This window comes from Plecotus auritus (genome assembly GCF_963455305.1).
Source record: "Plecotus auritus genome assembly, chromosome: 10".
NCBI classification, from domain to species: domain Eukaryota; kingdom Metazoa; phylum Chordata; class Mammalia; order Chiroptera; family Vespertilionidae; genus Plecotus; species Plecotus auritus.
In genome coordinates this window covers 10531369-10547615 of record NC_137785.1, presented here as the reverse complement: position 1 = coordinate 10547615, position 16247 = coordinate 10531369, and the positions used below count along the sequence as shown (strand labels likewise).

The following is a 16247-nucleotide window of genomic DNA, read 5'->3' as shown; positions in this document are numbered from 1 at the left end:
CATCGCAATTTAATCCCCATGACTGCCCTGATGCGGGTTACTATTATTGTCATCAGCACAGAGAGGTTAAGTAACTTGCCTAAGGACACACAGCCAGGAAGTGGCAGAGCCCGGTTAGATGGCACCGAAGTCTGAGCTCTTAACCACTATTCTATACTGCCTTTTGGGTTATGGCCAGTCACAGCAGAGTGGAAGACAGGGAGACGGTGGGAGAGGAACAAAAAGAAGGTGAGCGTTCAGGGGAGAGAGAGATGGAAGGGGACAGGGAACAGAGAGAGAGAGAGAGATGAGGAGAGGGAGATGAAAGAGAGAAGAAACAAGGGGAGAAAAAGGTTCCCCTCATCCCTTTAGCTCCCTCCAGAACAGTCCAGCCTCAGGGTCTTTGAACTGGCTGTTCCCTCTGCCTAGCTCACTGTTCCCCCAAGTAGCTCTGGAGTTTGCTTCCCCCCCTCCTCCAGTCACTGCTCCTCTTGCAATTGAGGGACCTTCTCTAACCATCCCCTTATTGCATATTCCCTCCCCCCCGCCCCGCCATGACTGCAGTTATTTTGTTGTCTGGCCTCTCCCTCTGTCTCATTAGGCCAGGGGTCCTCAAACTTTTTAAACAGGGGGCCAGTTCACTGTCCCTCAGACCGTTGGAGGGCCGGACTATAGTTTAAAAAAAACAAAAACAAACTATGAACAAATTCCTATGCGCACTGCGGCCCGGGATGAGTCGGCTGCTAAGCAGGACAGGCAGCGGCACCCGGCGGGCCGGATTAATGTCCTTGGCGGGCCGCATGTGGCCGGAGGGCCGGAGTTTGAGGATCCCTGCATTAGGCTATGAGCTCTCTGAGGGCAACACTTTGCCTGTCCTGTCCACTGGGGGGCCCCCTCTCACCCATAAGGGCACCCAGCACCTAGTATGTGGTAAATAATTGGTTCAGCTGTCGCCTACATTAAGCATCCTTTTTTTCTACCCAGAATACTTAAGAATACTCAATGGCCTGATAAAGCCACGTTCAAAGGACATCAGACCTTCAAACAATTAGAATGAACTCCACAGATGGGCAGGGAATTAAAAAAAAAACAAAACCTCACTTCATTCTCTGGGTGTCTAAATCAGGAATGTGACTCTACTTTCCCTAAGACTTGAGTGAACTTGAACTTTGTGGCGATCCTGGCTGGCCAACTGCTTTGGAAAACATAGGCACCATCCGGCAGTCCCCCATTTGTACTTGCTGGGTGTTTGCAAGAGGCCCCTCCCCTCCTCCAGCTCATGTTATAACAATGGCCTCTAAAGGCCTTTTAGGTGGGTTCTGTGCTGTCCCCTTCCACAGAGAGGTGGCTCCTTTGCCTACGGTCACCCAGTTAGAAAGTGCAGGGCTGGCTCCAGGACCACACACGTAACCACTGTGCCTTAAAGCATCTGGTCTTGAGCACCCCCCGCCCCTCCAGAGGGCTCAAGGGACTTGCAGATTTCAGGGATCTTCAGAACTGACAACCCGCGAAGGACACGGACATCTGCAAGTTGTGCTCCAATCTCCCTTGTTGCCCTAATCAGTTTGGCTCAGTGGATAGAGCGTTGGCCTGCGGACTGAAGGGTCCCAGGTTCGATTCCAGTCAAGGGCATGTACCTTGGTTGCCAGCACATCCCCAGTAGGGGGCGTGCAGGAGGCAGCTGATCGATGTTTCTCTCTCATTGATGTTTCTAACTCTCTATCCCTCTCCCTTCCTCTCTGTAAAAAAAATCAATAAAATATATTTTTTAAAAAACTCCTTTGTTAGTAACTCTTTTGGTTCATGGGCTGTGGGTTGTCATGGTGATGGGAGGAGACCACAGAAGCTACTGAGATAAAGGGGCGTTTAAAGCACCTGTGAGAGCATGCTTCTTTAAGGGCAAACTTCACCAAGCCAGCCCGGCTTCTGATTTCTTTCTACCACCTGGGATCTTAAAGGAACAGAGCTATGGGGACGGTGGACTCTGGTACCCACAGCACCGTCCCCCTCTGGCTTCATCGCCAACCCCCAGCCCCTGCTCACCTCTGCCGCTGCAGGGAGGAGGTCCTCTCGGGGACGTAGCTCGCTCCCCCGTGGTGGCTGTCCCCGCTTCCCCCGCTGCCTCCCCGGGCCCAGGGCAGAGCGCCACCAGCTGCCGAGGAGCCCCCAAACTGCTGGAGCTTGGAGCTGAGTTCGCTGATGATGCTGGCTTTCACTGTGGCCAAGGCTGAGGCCTGAGGCGGGGCCAGGGGCCCGGGCAGCGGCGGCGGCGGCGGGCCCGGGCCCTCCTCCCAGGGCAGCAGCTTCCGCGGCAGGGACGAAGCAGACGACAAGGGCACCGGTGGGCCGTCTGGTTCCACGGCTACTGGACCCCCAGTCACACCTGCCGTCGAGGGTCCTGAACAACCACTCAAGGCCAACAGCCCGTCGGTTCCGGCCCCCGTCACGGAGACGGTGGGGCTGGTGGGGGTGACGGGGTCGCGGAGTCCCCCGCCGGGGCCGGGGCGCAGGCCCCCACTGGCCCCCAGAGCCCGGCCGCGGAGCTTAGACGGAGTCATGAGCTGCGGGGGGTACGGTGGGACGGGGGTGCCGCTGCCCCCGAAGGCCTGGCCGTCCAGGTAGGCCACGTAGGTGTCCAGCAGCTCCGGCCCACTGGCCACCCCTGCCCCACCGCCACCCCCGCCCCCTGCGCTGCCGCCACCCTCGGCCGACAGGCTGCTCAGCGTGGACGCGCTGCTGATGGTCTCCAGGGGGTGGTCGCTGCTGCTCCGGCTGTCCACCTCCTCGATCCCGGAGTCCGTGCCGGGCGGAGGGTCCGGCCCAGGCTGGGGCGCGGGGGCGGCCGGGGCGGCGGGGGCCGGCGGGCCGGGCGCAGGGGCGTCCCCCGCAGCGGCGGGAGCGCCCTGGGTCAGCGTGGCCACCTCGCTGTCGTAGGAGGTCAGGCTGGAGGCGGTGGAGTCCAGGGTGGGTGGGGCGGCAGCGACGGCGGGGGGCGCGGGGGGCAGCGGGGTGGTCGGGGTGGGGGGGTCCGGCAGGGGGTGCGGAGGCCCGGGTGTGAGGGGCGACTCGGGCTTCTCGAAGCTGTTGGAGAACTCCAGGGGCGGGGGCAGCGGCTCCACGAAGAGGAACTCGCCGTCCTCCACGTCCACGGAGGGGGCGGGGGGCGGCAGGACCAGCAGGGGGAGCCCGTTCTCCTCGCTGCCCCGCGGGGAGGTGGGCGAGGCGGGCACCGAGCGGCGCGGGCTGGGCGGCGCGACCCCCGGGCCATCCTCCGCGGGGGGACCCCTGCCCCCCGCCCCCCCGGCCCGCGGCTGGCAGTTCTCAAGGAACCGCACGTGTAAGGGCAGCCGCTCGGGCTCCTCGGGGGCTCCGGCCCGCCAGGCCTTGCTCACCCCGGGGAGCGGGGCGGGGGGCTCCGGGCCCAGCTGCAGCAGGAGGGGCCCGACCCCGGACGCCGTGGGCGGCAGGCGGTGCAGCAGGGAGCGCCGCGCGGCGGGCGGGCTGGCCGCGAGAGGCTTTTCCGGGCCGCCCAGCCCCGCCCGGTACCCCAGCTCCCGGCGGGCGGGGTCCGGAGGGGAGGCCCCCCAGAGACGCAGCACTGGCTCGTGGTGGGCGTGGGGCGAGTGGTGGTGCGGGGTGGGCGGCGGGACCTCGTAGCGGGGCGACGGGGGCCGGGGAGGCGGCTGGGGGGTGCCCCCGCCCTCCGAGGACTCCTTCAGCGCCCGCTCGCGGGCCGCCAGCGCCAGCCCGAGCGGGGAGGCGGGGTCCAGGGCCTTGCCGGTCAGCGGGTGGACCAGGGGCCGCGGTGGCAGAAAGCTGGTGAAGGCGCTGCTGCCCCCGCTGCTCCCGTAGGCGCGGCTGGAGGCGCCGTAGCCCCCGTAGCCGCCGCCCCCGGCCTCCAGGCGGAGGTAGGGCTCGGCGGAGAACATGCCTTCGTCGATGGACTTGGAGTGGCGCAGCCGCGGGCCCGGGGGCGCGCCCGAGCCCAGCGCGCCGTCGCCGCCCTCCTCGTCGCCCGCGTCGGTGGAGAGGAAGAGCGTGGAGCGCCGGCGGGCCTCGCTCTGCCAGCCGCCCTCCCGGCGCGCCGCCCCCACCAGGGCCGCCCCGAACTGGCTGGTGAAGTCGAGGGTGGCCGGGCCGCTGGGCGAGGCGGGGGCGGGCACGGGCGACGGGGACGGCGGCGCGGGCGACGCGGCCGGCGCGGTGCTGGGCGCGGAGGAGCCGCCCGCGGCCTCCGGCGGCGGCGGGGGCTCGGCCTCGGTGCTGCTGCCCTGGCTGCTGCGGCCGCTGCTGCTGGTGGACGGGGCCTTGATGATGATGGTGGGGATGGGGATGGAGTTCTTTTCCGACGGCGCGGCCGCGGCGGGCGGCGGCTGCGGGGACGCCGGCGACGTGGGCGAGGGCGCGGGCGTGAGGCCGCCCTTCTGCGGCTCGCCTTCCACTTTGGTCTGCTTGACCAGCGGGCCCTTGCGCCCGCGGCCCGAGCGGGCGGGCACGTACATGGCCGCGCTGGCCGCGCGCGGGGGCAGCTGGAAGTAGCGCAGCGCCGGGGCCTGGGAGGGGCCGCCGCCCGCGCCGCCGTGGTGCGACGGGGACGGGGCGCCCGGGGTCGGGCTGGGCCCGCCGCCCCGCCAGCCGCGCAGGCTCGGCTGGGGCCCCAGAGCCAGTCGGGGCGGGGGGTCGTCTGGGGAGCCGCCCGTCTCCATCTCGGGAGGGTGAGGGGGGTGGGCGTGGTGGTGGTGGGGCTGGGGGGGCGGGGCGTGGTGGTGGTGGTGGTGGGGCGGGTGGTGGTGGGCGGGGGGCAGGGGCCCGCTGTGGTACAGGCTCTTCTCCCGGCCGCCCAGGCGGGTGTCGGGAGGGGAGGGCCCGTCAAAGGAGGAGGGGGAAGAGGCGGGGAGGGGGCCGCCGGAGCTGGGGTTGAAGTGCCCGCCCCGGGGGGAGGGCGTGAGGCGGCCGGAGATGGAGGGGGCTGGAGGCGTGCTGTAAGGGGGCTCGGGTGGGGACGTGGTGGGAGGCGGGGGGATGTCCTCCGAACCAGGCACAGACAGGCTGCGGCTGAACTTCATGCTTGGGGGCGCTAGGTAAGGTCTGTCGTCTTCCGCAGCCCCTGGGAAGACACAGAGGAGGCAGGAATGGGACGGGTGGGGTCTCCCTGTCCCCCCATTTCGCGGAACCACATCATCGGCAAAGTGATAATAATAACGATGTTGTTGTTGTTGATGATGTTGATAATGGCGCCCATACATGTAAGACCTTCCCATGGATTAGTCCAGAGCGTCCCCAGCTACGGTACATCCAAACCAGCTTGATCCAGTAACATAGCTTGTGCACTGCCCAGCGGCAAACAGCAAAGGGAGCAAAGGCGGCTGGGGTGAAACTCAGCTGAACTTCCACCCCAGGCCAGGAGGGGGCGCCGTTTCTAATTCACACAACCACACAGTACAGGCTGGTAGCCGTGGCTTGGGGTGAGCGAAAGTGGCTTGAGCCAGGAAGCCATACCATGTTTATGTGCATTAGTTATAGATTTCTTTTCATGCGAAGGCAGAAAAGAAATGCAATTAGCACATCAAACCTGGGATTTCACAGACAGAACTGCTCATGATGAAGCTACTGTTTAAGAGGGAGCTGCTGCGGAATCTCAGAGGGAAGGCGGGGGTGGGTGGGTGGGAAGAGATCAACCAAAGACCTTGTATGCATATATGCATAAACCATGGACACAGGCAATAGGGTGGTGAAGGCCTGGGGTAGGGGGTGGGTGGGAGGGAGGGGGGCTAGAAGGGGTCAATGGGGGAAAGAAGGGGACATATGTAATACTTTCAACAATAAAGATTTAATTAAAAAAATACAAAGATGAAAAAATAATGGTGTCTCTGCCATCAAGGACCTCAAATTGCACATACATAACAGCATGTGGACAAAAATAATAATTGTAGGAATTGACAAGTGATATGACAAACATAAAATAAGAGAGGGAGGTGTTTGGTAGGGGTGCGATGCTGTGTAGATTTTGGGTGGCATTAGGTAAATGATGAGATGTAGGTAGATCTCACAGATGAGAGACACAAGCCGGTAGACTGTGGACACTGGCAGCTCAGGAAAAGCTAGATCCAATTAGCCAGACGACTCAGCGAAGAGTGGAGGAGTGAAGTCTCTGGCCGACTTATCACCTGTCAGGGCTGTCTTTGATCCTCTCCTCCAAGCCTCTGGCTACTCTCTCTCCCTTGACCGGTGTCCTGGCTTCATTCATTACTTCTCTGCTGAAGACTCCCACCTTTGTCTCGGGCCCAATGCTCTCTCCTGAGCTCCCTGCTCCTAGATCTGAATGCCGCACCCACTTTGTGTCTCACTGGCATCTCAACCTCAGCAGGCCCCTAACTGAGCTCCTGACCTCCTCCTGCCCCTGGTCTCTCCCATCTTAGCAAATGGCAGTGCGGTCCTACCCCAGGGCCTTTGCACTGGCTGTGTCTGCTGCCTGGAAGGCCTCCCCTCTGGATACCTCCGTGGCTCCCTGCTTCATCTCCACGTTTCAGCCCAAACCTGCCCCCACCAGCACTTGTGATCTCTCTTATCATACTCTATCAGGGGTCCTCAAACTGCGGCCTGCCGAGGACATTTATCCGGCCCGCCGGGTGCCCCTGCCTGTCCTGCTTAGCAGCCGACTTGTCCCGGGCCCGCAGTGTGCATAGGAATTTGTTCATAGTTTTTTTTTTTTTAAACTATAGTCCGGCCCTCCAACCGTCTGAGGGACAGTGAACTGGGCCCCTGTTTAAAAAGTTTGAGGACCCCTGCTACGTTTTCTGTTTTTCCATAGCACCACCTTTAACATACTGTATCATTTTCTTGTTTCTTATCCTTATAGTATGTTGTCTGTCTTTCTGACATGTAAGCGCCACAAGGGCAGGACCCTTTAGTCTGTTTTCTTCACTGATATATTCCCACCCCCCCAGTCTAACCTGGCATATGGTAGTGCTCAATAAACACATGTCGAATGAATGAATGAATGAATGAATGAATGAAGTATAAGAGAGAAGGAACCAGGGTCTGTGGCGGGGACGACATTCTGCATCTGGGCAGGGGCAGTCATCTCCCCGTTTTCTAGATGCAGAGCCCTCGGCCCAGAGAAGTAAAGCCACCTGCCCCAGGTCACACAGCTGGGAAGGACAAGAGCCAGGATCCAAACCCAGGTCTGCCCAGCTCCATGGAACTGTGCTCACGTGTGGAAGTAGAAGAGAACACATCCCGGCCCCCCGTTTCTGCTGTGAACGGTCACCCTTGCAGCCTCCCCTTCCCGGGCCTGCATCCCTGACACCCACGCTTCCGGTGCCGGTGACGGTGACATACCAATAGATTTTTGCCGGAGCATAAGCCCAGGTCCTGGAGGCAGGTAGGAAGGCCGTTCATAGCTCGGCTGCGAGCGGTGGTGGGGATCGAAGCTCGACTTTGGGGTGGCAGTCGGGGAGGAGAGAGAAAAGATAGCAAAGAAGAGTCAGGGCGGGAAGATTCAGGCTCGTACCTGGCCAGCCCCCATCCCTGCTCCCAGGCCTTTGCAGGAAGGGGGCGGGGCCTGCAGGGAGGGGGCGGGGCCTGCAGCAGGTGGAAGGGAATTCTTGTGGACAGAAAGGTTTCTAAGTCCGGGCATTGGGGAGAGAGAAAGGAAAAGAGCGATTTTTTTTGTCAACGCTGTTTGCTCTGTTTCCCAGACATCCCATACCGATCTGGGTCCTTCTCTCCATTCCTGCCGCCGCCGCCCAGGTCCAAGTCACCAGTAACCCGAGGACAGCAGTTGCCTCTTCCCTTGTCCCGCTGCTGCCAACCTTGTCCCCCCGCCCCTCCCCCCTCCTCCCCCCCTCAACCCCTCTGGTCTGCTTTCCACACAAGGGCCAGAGGGATCTTTTCGTTGTTGTAGTTAATCCTCACCCGAGGATATTTTCCCATTGATTTTTAGGGAGAGTGGAAGAGAGAGGGAAAGACAGAGAGAAACATGGATGTGAGAGAAACACATCGATTGGTTGCCTCCTGCAGGGGCCGGGACCAGGGTCTGGGCCTGGGAGGAGCCTGCAACCAGGGTACGGGCCCTTGACCGGAATCGAACCCGGGACCCTTCGGTCTGCAGGCCGACGCTCTATCCACTGAACCAAACCAACTAGGGCAGAGGGATCTTTTCAAAAGCGATTCAGGCCCAGCTGATTCAGTGGTTGAGCATCGACCTATGAACCAGGAGGTGACGGTTTGATTCCCAGTTGGGGCACAGGCCCGGGTTGTGGACTCGATCCCCAGCGTGGGGCGTGCAGGAGGCAGCCGATCAATGATCCCCTTTCATCGATGTTTCTCTCTCCCTCTCTGAAATCAATTTAAAAAGTATTTAAAAAAGTAATTCAGGTCATGCTATTGTCCTGCTTAAAATCCTACAGTCACATCCCACCTCGGCGAGGAAGGGGTCTGAATTCCCAGCGGACCCAGATCCCCTTGCCCGGGATGCCCTGCCCATCCCCAGCTGCTGTGTGTCACTTGCTTTTTGCTCTGAAGAATCACCCTCCCCCAAAGGGGGTAACCTGCCCAAGTGGTTATGTGCCCCCACTTCTGGGAGCCACCTGCAGCCAGCGACTGACTGACTCGGAGGTCCAAGGCAGGATCAACGCCCCAGGCAAGTCACACTCCAGAGCTGTGTGTGTGTGTGTGTGTGTGTGTGTGTGTGTGTGTGTGTGTTGGGGGGGGGGTGTCAGGCTGAGGCGCACTCCAGTGGGGACCAGGTCTGCTGTCCCCTGCAGCCCTTTCTGCCCCCTCCCCCCCCCCACTTAGTTGGCATAAGAATCCCCATGTCAGGCTCTGACTATAGGAGACCCAGACTCAGATGCCCTGTACGATCTTGTCTCACTGCATCTCCTCCCTGCTCACTCAGGCCCCACCACATCCCCCCTCCCTGCTCCTCTGCGTTAGACCTGCAGGTCCTGGGTCTTTCCTCTGCAATGACCCCCTCCTAACCCCACAGGTGCTTTCCACCTTTACCCTCTTCACTCCACTGTCCCCTCCCAGTCACTGTTGACAGCAGGTCCCTGTCCTCCTTCCTTCCTGGCCCTTTTCTCCATCTGAAATGGTCTCATTTGCTGGCTTATTGTCTCTCTCCCAGCCTAGACTGTCAGTTCCCTGAGGGTACCATCTATTACCCCAGTTAACAGGGTACAGGGCCCATCACACTTTTAGGGGAAATGTTTTAATTTCTTTTAAAATCAGAAGGGAAAAAAAGTAGAATCAACCTGGATAACATTCATCTTGGTATCAACACAGTCATAAAATACAGATTTTTTTTTAACTTTTTTTTTTTTTTTTTTTTTTTTTTTTAGGAGGTAGGGACTCATGAAGGCAAAATTGCTAAAGGCCCATGAAAGTCATGGAGAAACCCAGCCGGTGTGGCTCAGTGGTTGAGGGTTGACCTATGAACCACAGTTCAATTCCCGTCAGGAAACATGTCCGAGTTTCAGGCTCAATCCCCACTGGGGGGCGTGCAGGAGGCAGCCGATCAATGATTCTCTGTGATCATTGATGTTTCTATCTCTCTCTCCCTCTCCTTTCCTCTCTGAAATCAATTAAAAATATATATTTTTAAATGTCATGGATAACTGCCCGGCCAGCGTGGCTCAGTGGTTGAGCGTTGACCTTTGAACCAGGAGCTCAGGGTTCAATTCCCAGTCAGGGCATGTGCCCAGGTTGTGGGCTCGATCCCCAGTGTGGGGTGTGTAGGAGGCAGCCAATCAATGATTCTCTCTTATCATTGATGTTTCTATTTCCCTCTCCCTCTCCCTTCCTCTCTGAAATTTAAAAAAAAAAAAAAAAAAAAAAAGTCATGGATAATTGCTTGAGCATAGTGACTTTGTTGTTCTTGTTCCCTGGTGGGTCCCCAGTCCCTAAACAGGGCCTGATACTCTACAGCTCACATCAAATGGACAAGTGACTAAGAAAGACCCAACATCGGGCACTGTTGTTTGGAAGTTCCACAACCCCCTCCCCCACTCCAAAATGTAAATTTTCTAAGGGGATCGACCTTGCTTGACTGGTTCACTCTACACCCCCAGGGCCCAGCAGCAGGTCTAGCACATAGTAGGTGCTCAAGAAATACTTGTAGAATGAAGGCGTGAATGGAAGTGACACACACTCACGACAAGGTAGGGGGAGCAGCCTGAAGGCCAGGAGCCAGTTCTGTGCCCCTGAACAGCCACACGAGGCGCCCTGACTTTGCTGCATGTTTTTCTCAGACATTCTCCTTAAGCCCTCTCTCCCTAAGCCTCAGCCCAACACCCTGCTTGGTTTTCTATCCTGTCCTGCAGCTCATAATGATCTGTGTGGCATCAGGGAGCCGAACCCCGCAAAAGAGGAGATTGTGTGGTGGTGGTGGTGGTGGTGGTGGTGGTGGTGGTGGTGTGTGTGTGTGTGTCTGAGATTGTGTGGTGGTGGTGGTGGTGTGTGTGTATGTGTGTGAGAGAGAGAGAGCGAGAGAGAGAGAGAGAGAGAGAGAGAGGGAGGAAGTGAAGGGAGCCATTTCTGGGCAAGCCACTTTGCCGGCTGTTTTATGTGTTAAGTCCTCACTGAATCCTCAACCCTGCATCTTAGGGTTGGTTACACCCATTCTGATAGCAGTGAAAGAGGCTATGGGTCAAGGAGAAGGTCACGTCCTAGGCCAGCCAGTAAGTAAGGAGGAGGTGACAGGGCCGTTGTAGAAAACAGACGGGAGTGACTAGAAAATGCTGAGGTTAGCCCCGGCCGGTGTGGCTCAGTGGATAGAGCGTCAGCCTGCAGACCGAGGGGGCCCGGGTTTGATTCCCGGTCAAGGGCACATGCCCCGGTTGCGGGCAGGATCCCCAGTAGGGGGCGTGCAGGAGGCAGCCGGTCCATGACTCTCATCATGGATGTTTCTCTCTCTCCCTCCCTCCCTCCCCCTTCTTCTCTAAAATCAATAAAAATAAATAAATAAAAAGAAAATGCTGAGGTTAAGTAAGAGGGAAGACAGGTACAAAGAGCAAAGGAAAGGGATGTGACTGTCAGAAAGGACGCAGGGACAGAAGCAGGCTGGAGAGGACATGCGCGGAGTCCCCGCTGGGGAGGATGGGCAAGAGGATGGCTGCAAGGCGGGGAGGAAGGTGCGAGAAGCATCCTGCATGAGGCGTGGGCCTGGGAGGGGTGGGAGCCAGCGGGACAGGAGGTGGGGCAGAGAGAGAGAAGAGGAGTCACAGTGACAGAGGAAGAGTGCCCCTAACAGTTAGGGTGCCCCTCAGTGGATAGGGCCTAACTGACGAGGGTGCAGAGTGAAGGGAGAGGCATCGGAGTTGCAAACTGACCGAGGACATGTCGAATGGGAAGGGAGGGATCAAATAATGGGTGAACGTGACGTGTCGTGAGGGGTCAGAGTGGCAGAGGAGATGCCGGACTGACAGAGGAGCTATAATAGCCTCTGAGGAGGCGCACTGACTGCTGGAGGGGCGGACTGACTCCAGGTGGGTCAGGCTGACCTCCATCAGCAAACCAACAACCAGGCAGCGCCCGCTCCCGCGCGCGTGGAGGGGACAGCCAATCGGGATGCGCCTGGTGAACGTGACGTCACCAGCTGCCGGGCAGACTCCTCCCCAGCCGGTGGTCCAGAGGCCCAGCCTCCTCCTGTGCCACCTCGTGGGTGGTCTGTGGGTCTAGTGCCTCAGGGACAGAGTATGTGCCCTGGTGCCGAACACGCGCGAGAGGCTGAGGATGGGCTAGGCAATTCGCGCCATGGAGACCGCCCCTGGGAGGGGTCAGGGGAGAGGGAATGGAGGGGGAGACAGATGGAGAGACAGATAGACAGAGAGATGGGAGAAAAGAGAGAGATGGGGAAGACAGAGACAGAGACTCAGGTCCAGAGAGGGGAGAGACAGAGATTGAGAAACAGGAGAGGAAATGAGACAGCGATGGGAAGGAAAAGCGACCCCATGAGCAGGGAGAGAAAGTCAGTCCTGAGAGGCCCTGGAATGGAGAGGGCTGGAGCGGCCCCCGGGGGGAGACAGAGGCAGAGAATGCAATCGAGAGGGTGTGATAAAAATGATTAGAGGGCCCTGACCGGTTTGGCTCAGTGGATAGAGCGTCAGCCTTGTGGACTCAAGGGTCCCAGGTTCGATTCCGGTCAAGGGCATGTACCTTGATTGCAGGCACATCCCCAGTAGGGGGTGTGCAGGAGGCAGCTGATCGATGTTTCTAACTCTCCCTTCCTCTCTGAAATCAATAAAATTTTATTTTAAAAATGATCAGAGGGACCCTAACCGGTTTGGCTCAGTGGATAGAGCATCGGCCTGCGGACTGAAGGGTCCCAGATTCGAATTCAGTCAAGGGCATGTACCCTGGTTGCGGGCACATCCCCAGTAGGGGGCGTGCAGGAGGCAGCTGATTGATGTTTCTCTCTCATTGATGTTTTAAACTCTCTCTCCCTCTCCCTTCCTCTCTGTAAAAAGTCAATAAAATATATCTTTAAAAAATGATCGGAGGGAATCCGAGTCCAGAGAAAGGCTGAAACGTGCACCCATACAAATACTGGGGGAGAGAGGATGGACAGGGGACCCTGTGTGGGGGGAGGGGTCAGTGAACAGGTAGCAGAAACAGTTGTTTAGAAAACCACGCAGAGGGGAGGACAGACAGATGGACGGCAGAGCCCTGGAGGGGAGGAGACAGCGCCCAAGAGGCGCCCTGACCTACAGTGGATCGGCCTGGGGTCTGCGCCCTCACGGCTGGCATCAGTGGGTCTCCCTGGACCCTGTAGGTTTCTGCAGAGGTGTGTCTTTTAGGGAGGCTGACATCTCCCAGTGCTTCAGTGGGTAAACAGTGGCGTCTTGTACAATATTTTGCTCCTGCTCGCTGCTGTGCAGGTCTGAGAAAAGAGGCCTCAGGCCCTAGCTGGTTTGGCTCAGTGGATATAGCGTTGGCCTGAGGACTGATGGGCCCCAGGTTGGATTCCAGTCAAAGGCACATGCCCAGCTTGTGGGCTCAATCTCTAGTAGAGGACGTGCAGGAGGTGGCCAATTAATGATGCTCTCACATCATTGATGTTTCTATCTCTCTCTCTCTCTCCCTTCCTCTCTGAAATCAATTCTTTTTAAAAAAAGAAAAAATATATATAAAGAGATCACACTGCCCACCTGCCCCCTCTGGTCCTGTGCAGAGGGGGGACTGAAGAGGAGACAGAAACTGAAACAAATGGGAGATGGACCCACACGGAGGACAAGACCACAGACCAAGAGAGAGGCCCCGGAGAGGAGACCAGAAATGTCAGGGCTCACAGTGAGGAAGGTCAGGGAGGCTGGTGGGAAGGGAGAGAGAGAGCCGCAACGTGAGAGGGAGGGTCCAGGGACAGGCTCCAGGAGGGAGAGAGGAAAAGGGGAGGTCCGGCGAGAGAAATGACCGCTGGCCTCCAGGACTGGGAGGGAAGGGAGGCCCCAAGGAAGACCTCAGGTGAGGGGGCGGGCGGGCAGCTGGTGTTATTACTGGCAGGTGTTTGGCCCTGCCTGGGGGTGTCTTTGGCGCTCAGATGGTGAACTCCTGAGGGCCAGGATTTTGTCTATCCCGCAACCACGGTTCGCACAGGGAGGGGATGCAGTGCCTGGCTGCCTGGCACTTCATGAGTCGCTGAATAAATTCCCTGATCTGTTCTTGGAGACTTGGCACTGAGCCTGATATGCTACTGTGGGGTCTCTGGGGTGCACGAGTCACGGTGGGGTCTCCAGTTTGTTGTTTTGTGGCCTCGGGGGACCCACCATCCGACAAGCGCCTGCTGTACTAGGAGTTGATCTAATTCAATCCTCGTAAGAACCAGCGGGACGGGCTTTAGTCCCATTTTACAGGACAGGAAACTGAGGTGCGGAGAAATTACATAGCCTGGTCCAAGTACGTCAGGGAAGTCGGGATTCGAAGGCAGGTCTGCATGGCTCTACAGCGGCCCAGGCTGTGCCTCTTACACTGACCTTGGTGAGGAGTGGGCACGGAAGACAACCCTGACAGCCCTCGGATCTCAAATCCCTTGAGCAGCCGAGGATGGGTGTGCAGTGAGGACCTTCTGCATGTACCCAGGCAGCCTGCCAAGCCCTGAGAAGTGGACCAGGACCCTCCGGCTCTACATCTGGGGTGCACGGGTCACATGGGGTCTCCATTTCTAAATCTAACAGTCTGGGTACAAAAGGTCCCACCTGCACTGGGTTCTTGTAAAAGTACCAGAGCCTCTAGAATAGGCCGTCAAACCCTTAGGGGGGGGACTGTGGACAGACTTCAGGGGGCCTATGCACTTGGGAGAAAAACTACATCTTTTTTTTTTTTTCCATTATCCTCCAGTTAAAATGCTCAGCGGTTGAGCGTTGAACCAGGAACCAAGAGGTCGCTGGTTCAATTCCCAGTCAGGGCACAGGCCCCGGTTGTGGGCTTGATCCCCAGTAGGGGGTGTGCAGGAGGAAGCCAATCAATGATGTTCTTCTCTCATCCCTCTCCCTTCCTCTCTGAAAAATCAATAAAAACATATTTAAAAAAAATAAAATGCAACATTTCCTCAATTAGAAATGCAGGCAATGAACCATGCTAGCGCCAGCAAGACCCGTGACTATAGCCCCAACAGAAATCACCATTATTACCAAACCCCATCGCAGTGGCTACAATGTCTCAAAACAGTGTTTTATGCTTCTCTGTCTTTGAGGCTGGAGTGTAAGGTCCGCCACCAGATCTTGCTGGCTAACGTTGCAAAAAGGCACTGATAGGACTAGATCATAAATTTGCTTTTTCAAAATATTTTGATAAGGGCATTTCAGTGTCACTGGCTTCTTTTGTTACCTTATGTATGTTATCGTATGCTTTTGTTAATCCTTTCCAGAGGATATTTTTTCCATTGATTTTTAGAGAGTGGGAGGGGGAAAGACAGAGAAACACTGATGTGAGAGAGACGCATCAACTGGTTGCCTCCCACACACGTCCGGACCAGGGCCAGGGATTGAGCCTGCAACTGAGGTACGTGCCCTTGACCGGAATCAAACCTGTGACCCTTCAGTTCAAGGACTAACCCTCTAACCACTGAGCAACCCGGCCAGGGCTCATATACCTTTACAAGTATCATTCACAGCACTATGTTAAAGGGGTCCATGCCCCCCGCCCCCCGGAAGCCAAAGAACCTAGTTTTAGAGTAAATGGCCCCTGGGCCACCAGGTGGTGGGCATGGCCTGTGAGAAGAGGGGTTCAGGGGTCAGGGACAGAGAGCAGGGCCTGGGCCCAGAAGAAAAAAGTGCTAAGAGAGAGGCAGGGCAGGGTGTGACCTCCGGAGGGTGGGGGGAGGGGCTGGCGGGGAATGTGCTCCCATGGAGGGGCGCAGCTCAGTGGGGACCACAGCCAGGGAGGGACCAGCAGGCCCCACCAGAAGAAGCAGGGCGGAGGGCGGTGGCTGGGCCATGGATCCAGTGGCCTGACTGCCCGGGTTGAAATCGGGCTCCCTCTCTGAGCCTCCGTGTTCCTCCCCTCTGTAAATGGGCTACCGTGCCCTCACAGGATGCTCCTAAGGCATGCATGACATAACCCCTGTAAAACGTAGTGTCCCACATACAACCCACACCCGCTCCAGTCAGCCTCCCTCGTAGGGAAAAGCGGGCAGGGCCAAGACAGAGATCATAATGAATATTTCAGTAACTACCACTTGTTGAACACCTATTGCGTGCTGGGCCTGTGCCAGGGATCTCCATCATGATGGGTTTATCTTCCTGAGACCTTCGAGGTGGGGCAGAGATGGACAGGAGGGAGCGAGCATGAGGAGCAGGAATGGAGAGTGGAGAGAGGGGACCAGAGATGGATCTGGGGGAGGGGGGCAGACAAGGAGGAAGAGGATGGGCAGAGAGAAAAGGAGACCCCAGAGGGGGGTGGAAGGAGTGGACCCCAGGAAGTGTTTGCAAGGACAGGGATGGCGGCTCCAGGTTGGTGTGCGCGCCCGTCAAGATTCCTTCCCCCAAGACCCCAGTTCCCCACACCCCACGCCTACCTCGGTGGCAAAGAAGCCTTTGGGCCGGTGTTTGCCCAGGGAGGCCAGGCCCCCAGGCCCAGGGCTCTCGCTCGCACTGATGGTCTGCTGAGCTGCCGCCAGAATTTCGTCCAGTTTGTCTGGGGGAGGCAGAGAGGGTGGGACACAGCGAAATGAAGATGCTTTGGTCCCGAGCAGAGACCGAGCAGCCTGGAGCCCACACAGTGGCTGGTGAGAACCGGGAAAGGCCACCTATCTCCACCCGGGTGGGTGGAGG

General features: G+C 58.1%; 1 protein-coding gene across 5 annotated transcripts in view; it reads right to left on the bottom strand.

Moving 5' to 3' along the window:
- SHANK1 (SH3 and multiple ankyrin repeat domains 1) overlaps positions 1 to 16247 on the bottom strand; it is a 51783-nt gene that overhangs the window by 3626 nt on the left and 31910 nt on the right. For 4 of the 5 annotated variants that reach the window (XM_080645068.1, XM_080645071.1, XM_080645069.1 and 1 more), the window contains 3 exons: positions 15992 to 16110; positions 7321 to 7417; positions 2023 to 5086 (listed from right to left, as the gene is read on the bottom strand). In XM_080645068.1, coding sequence (XP_080501194.1) covers positions 2023 to 5086; positions 7321 to 7417; positions 15992 to 16110 — 3280 coding nt within the window. Of the gene's footprint in view, positions 1 to 79; positions 161 to 2022; positions 5087 to 7320; positions 7418 to 15991; positions 16111 to 16247 lie in introns of all 5 variants that reach the window. The other variant, XM_080645072.1, reaches the window with a different exon arrangement.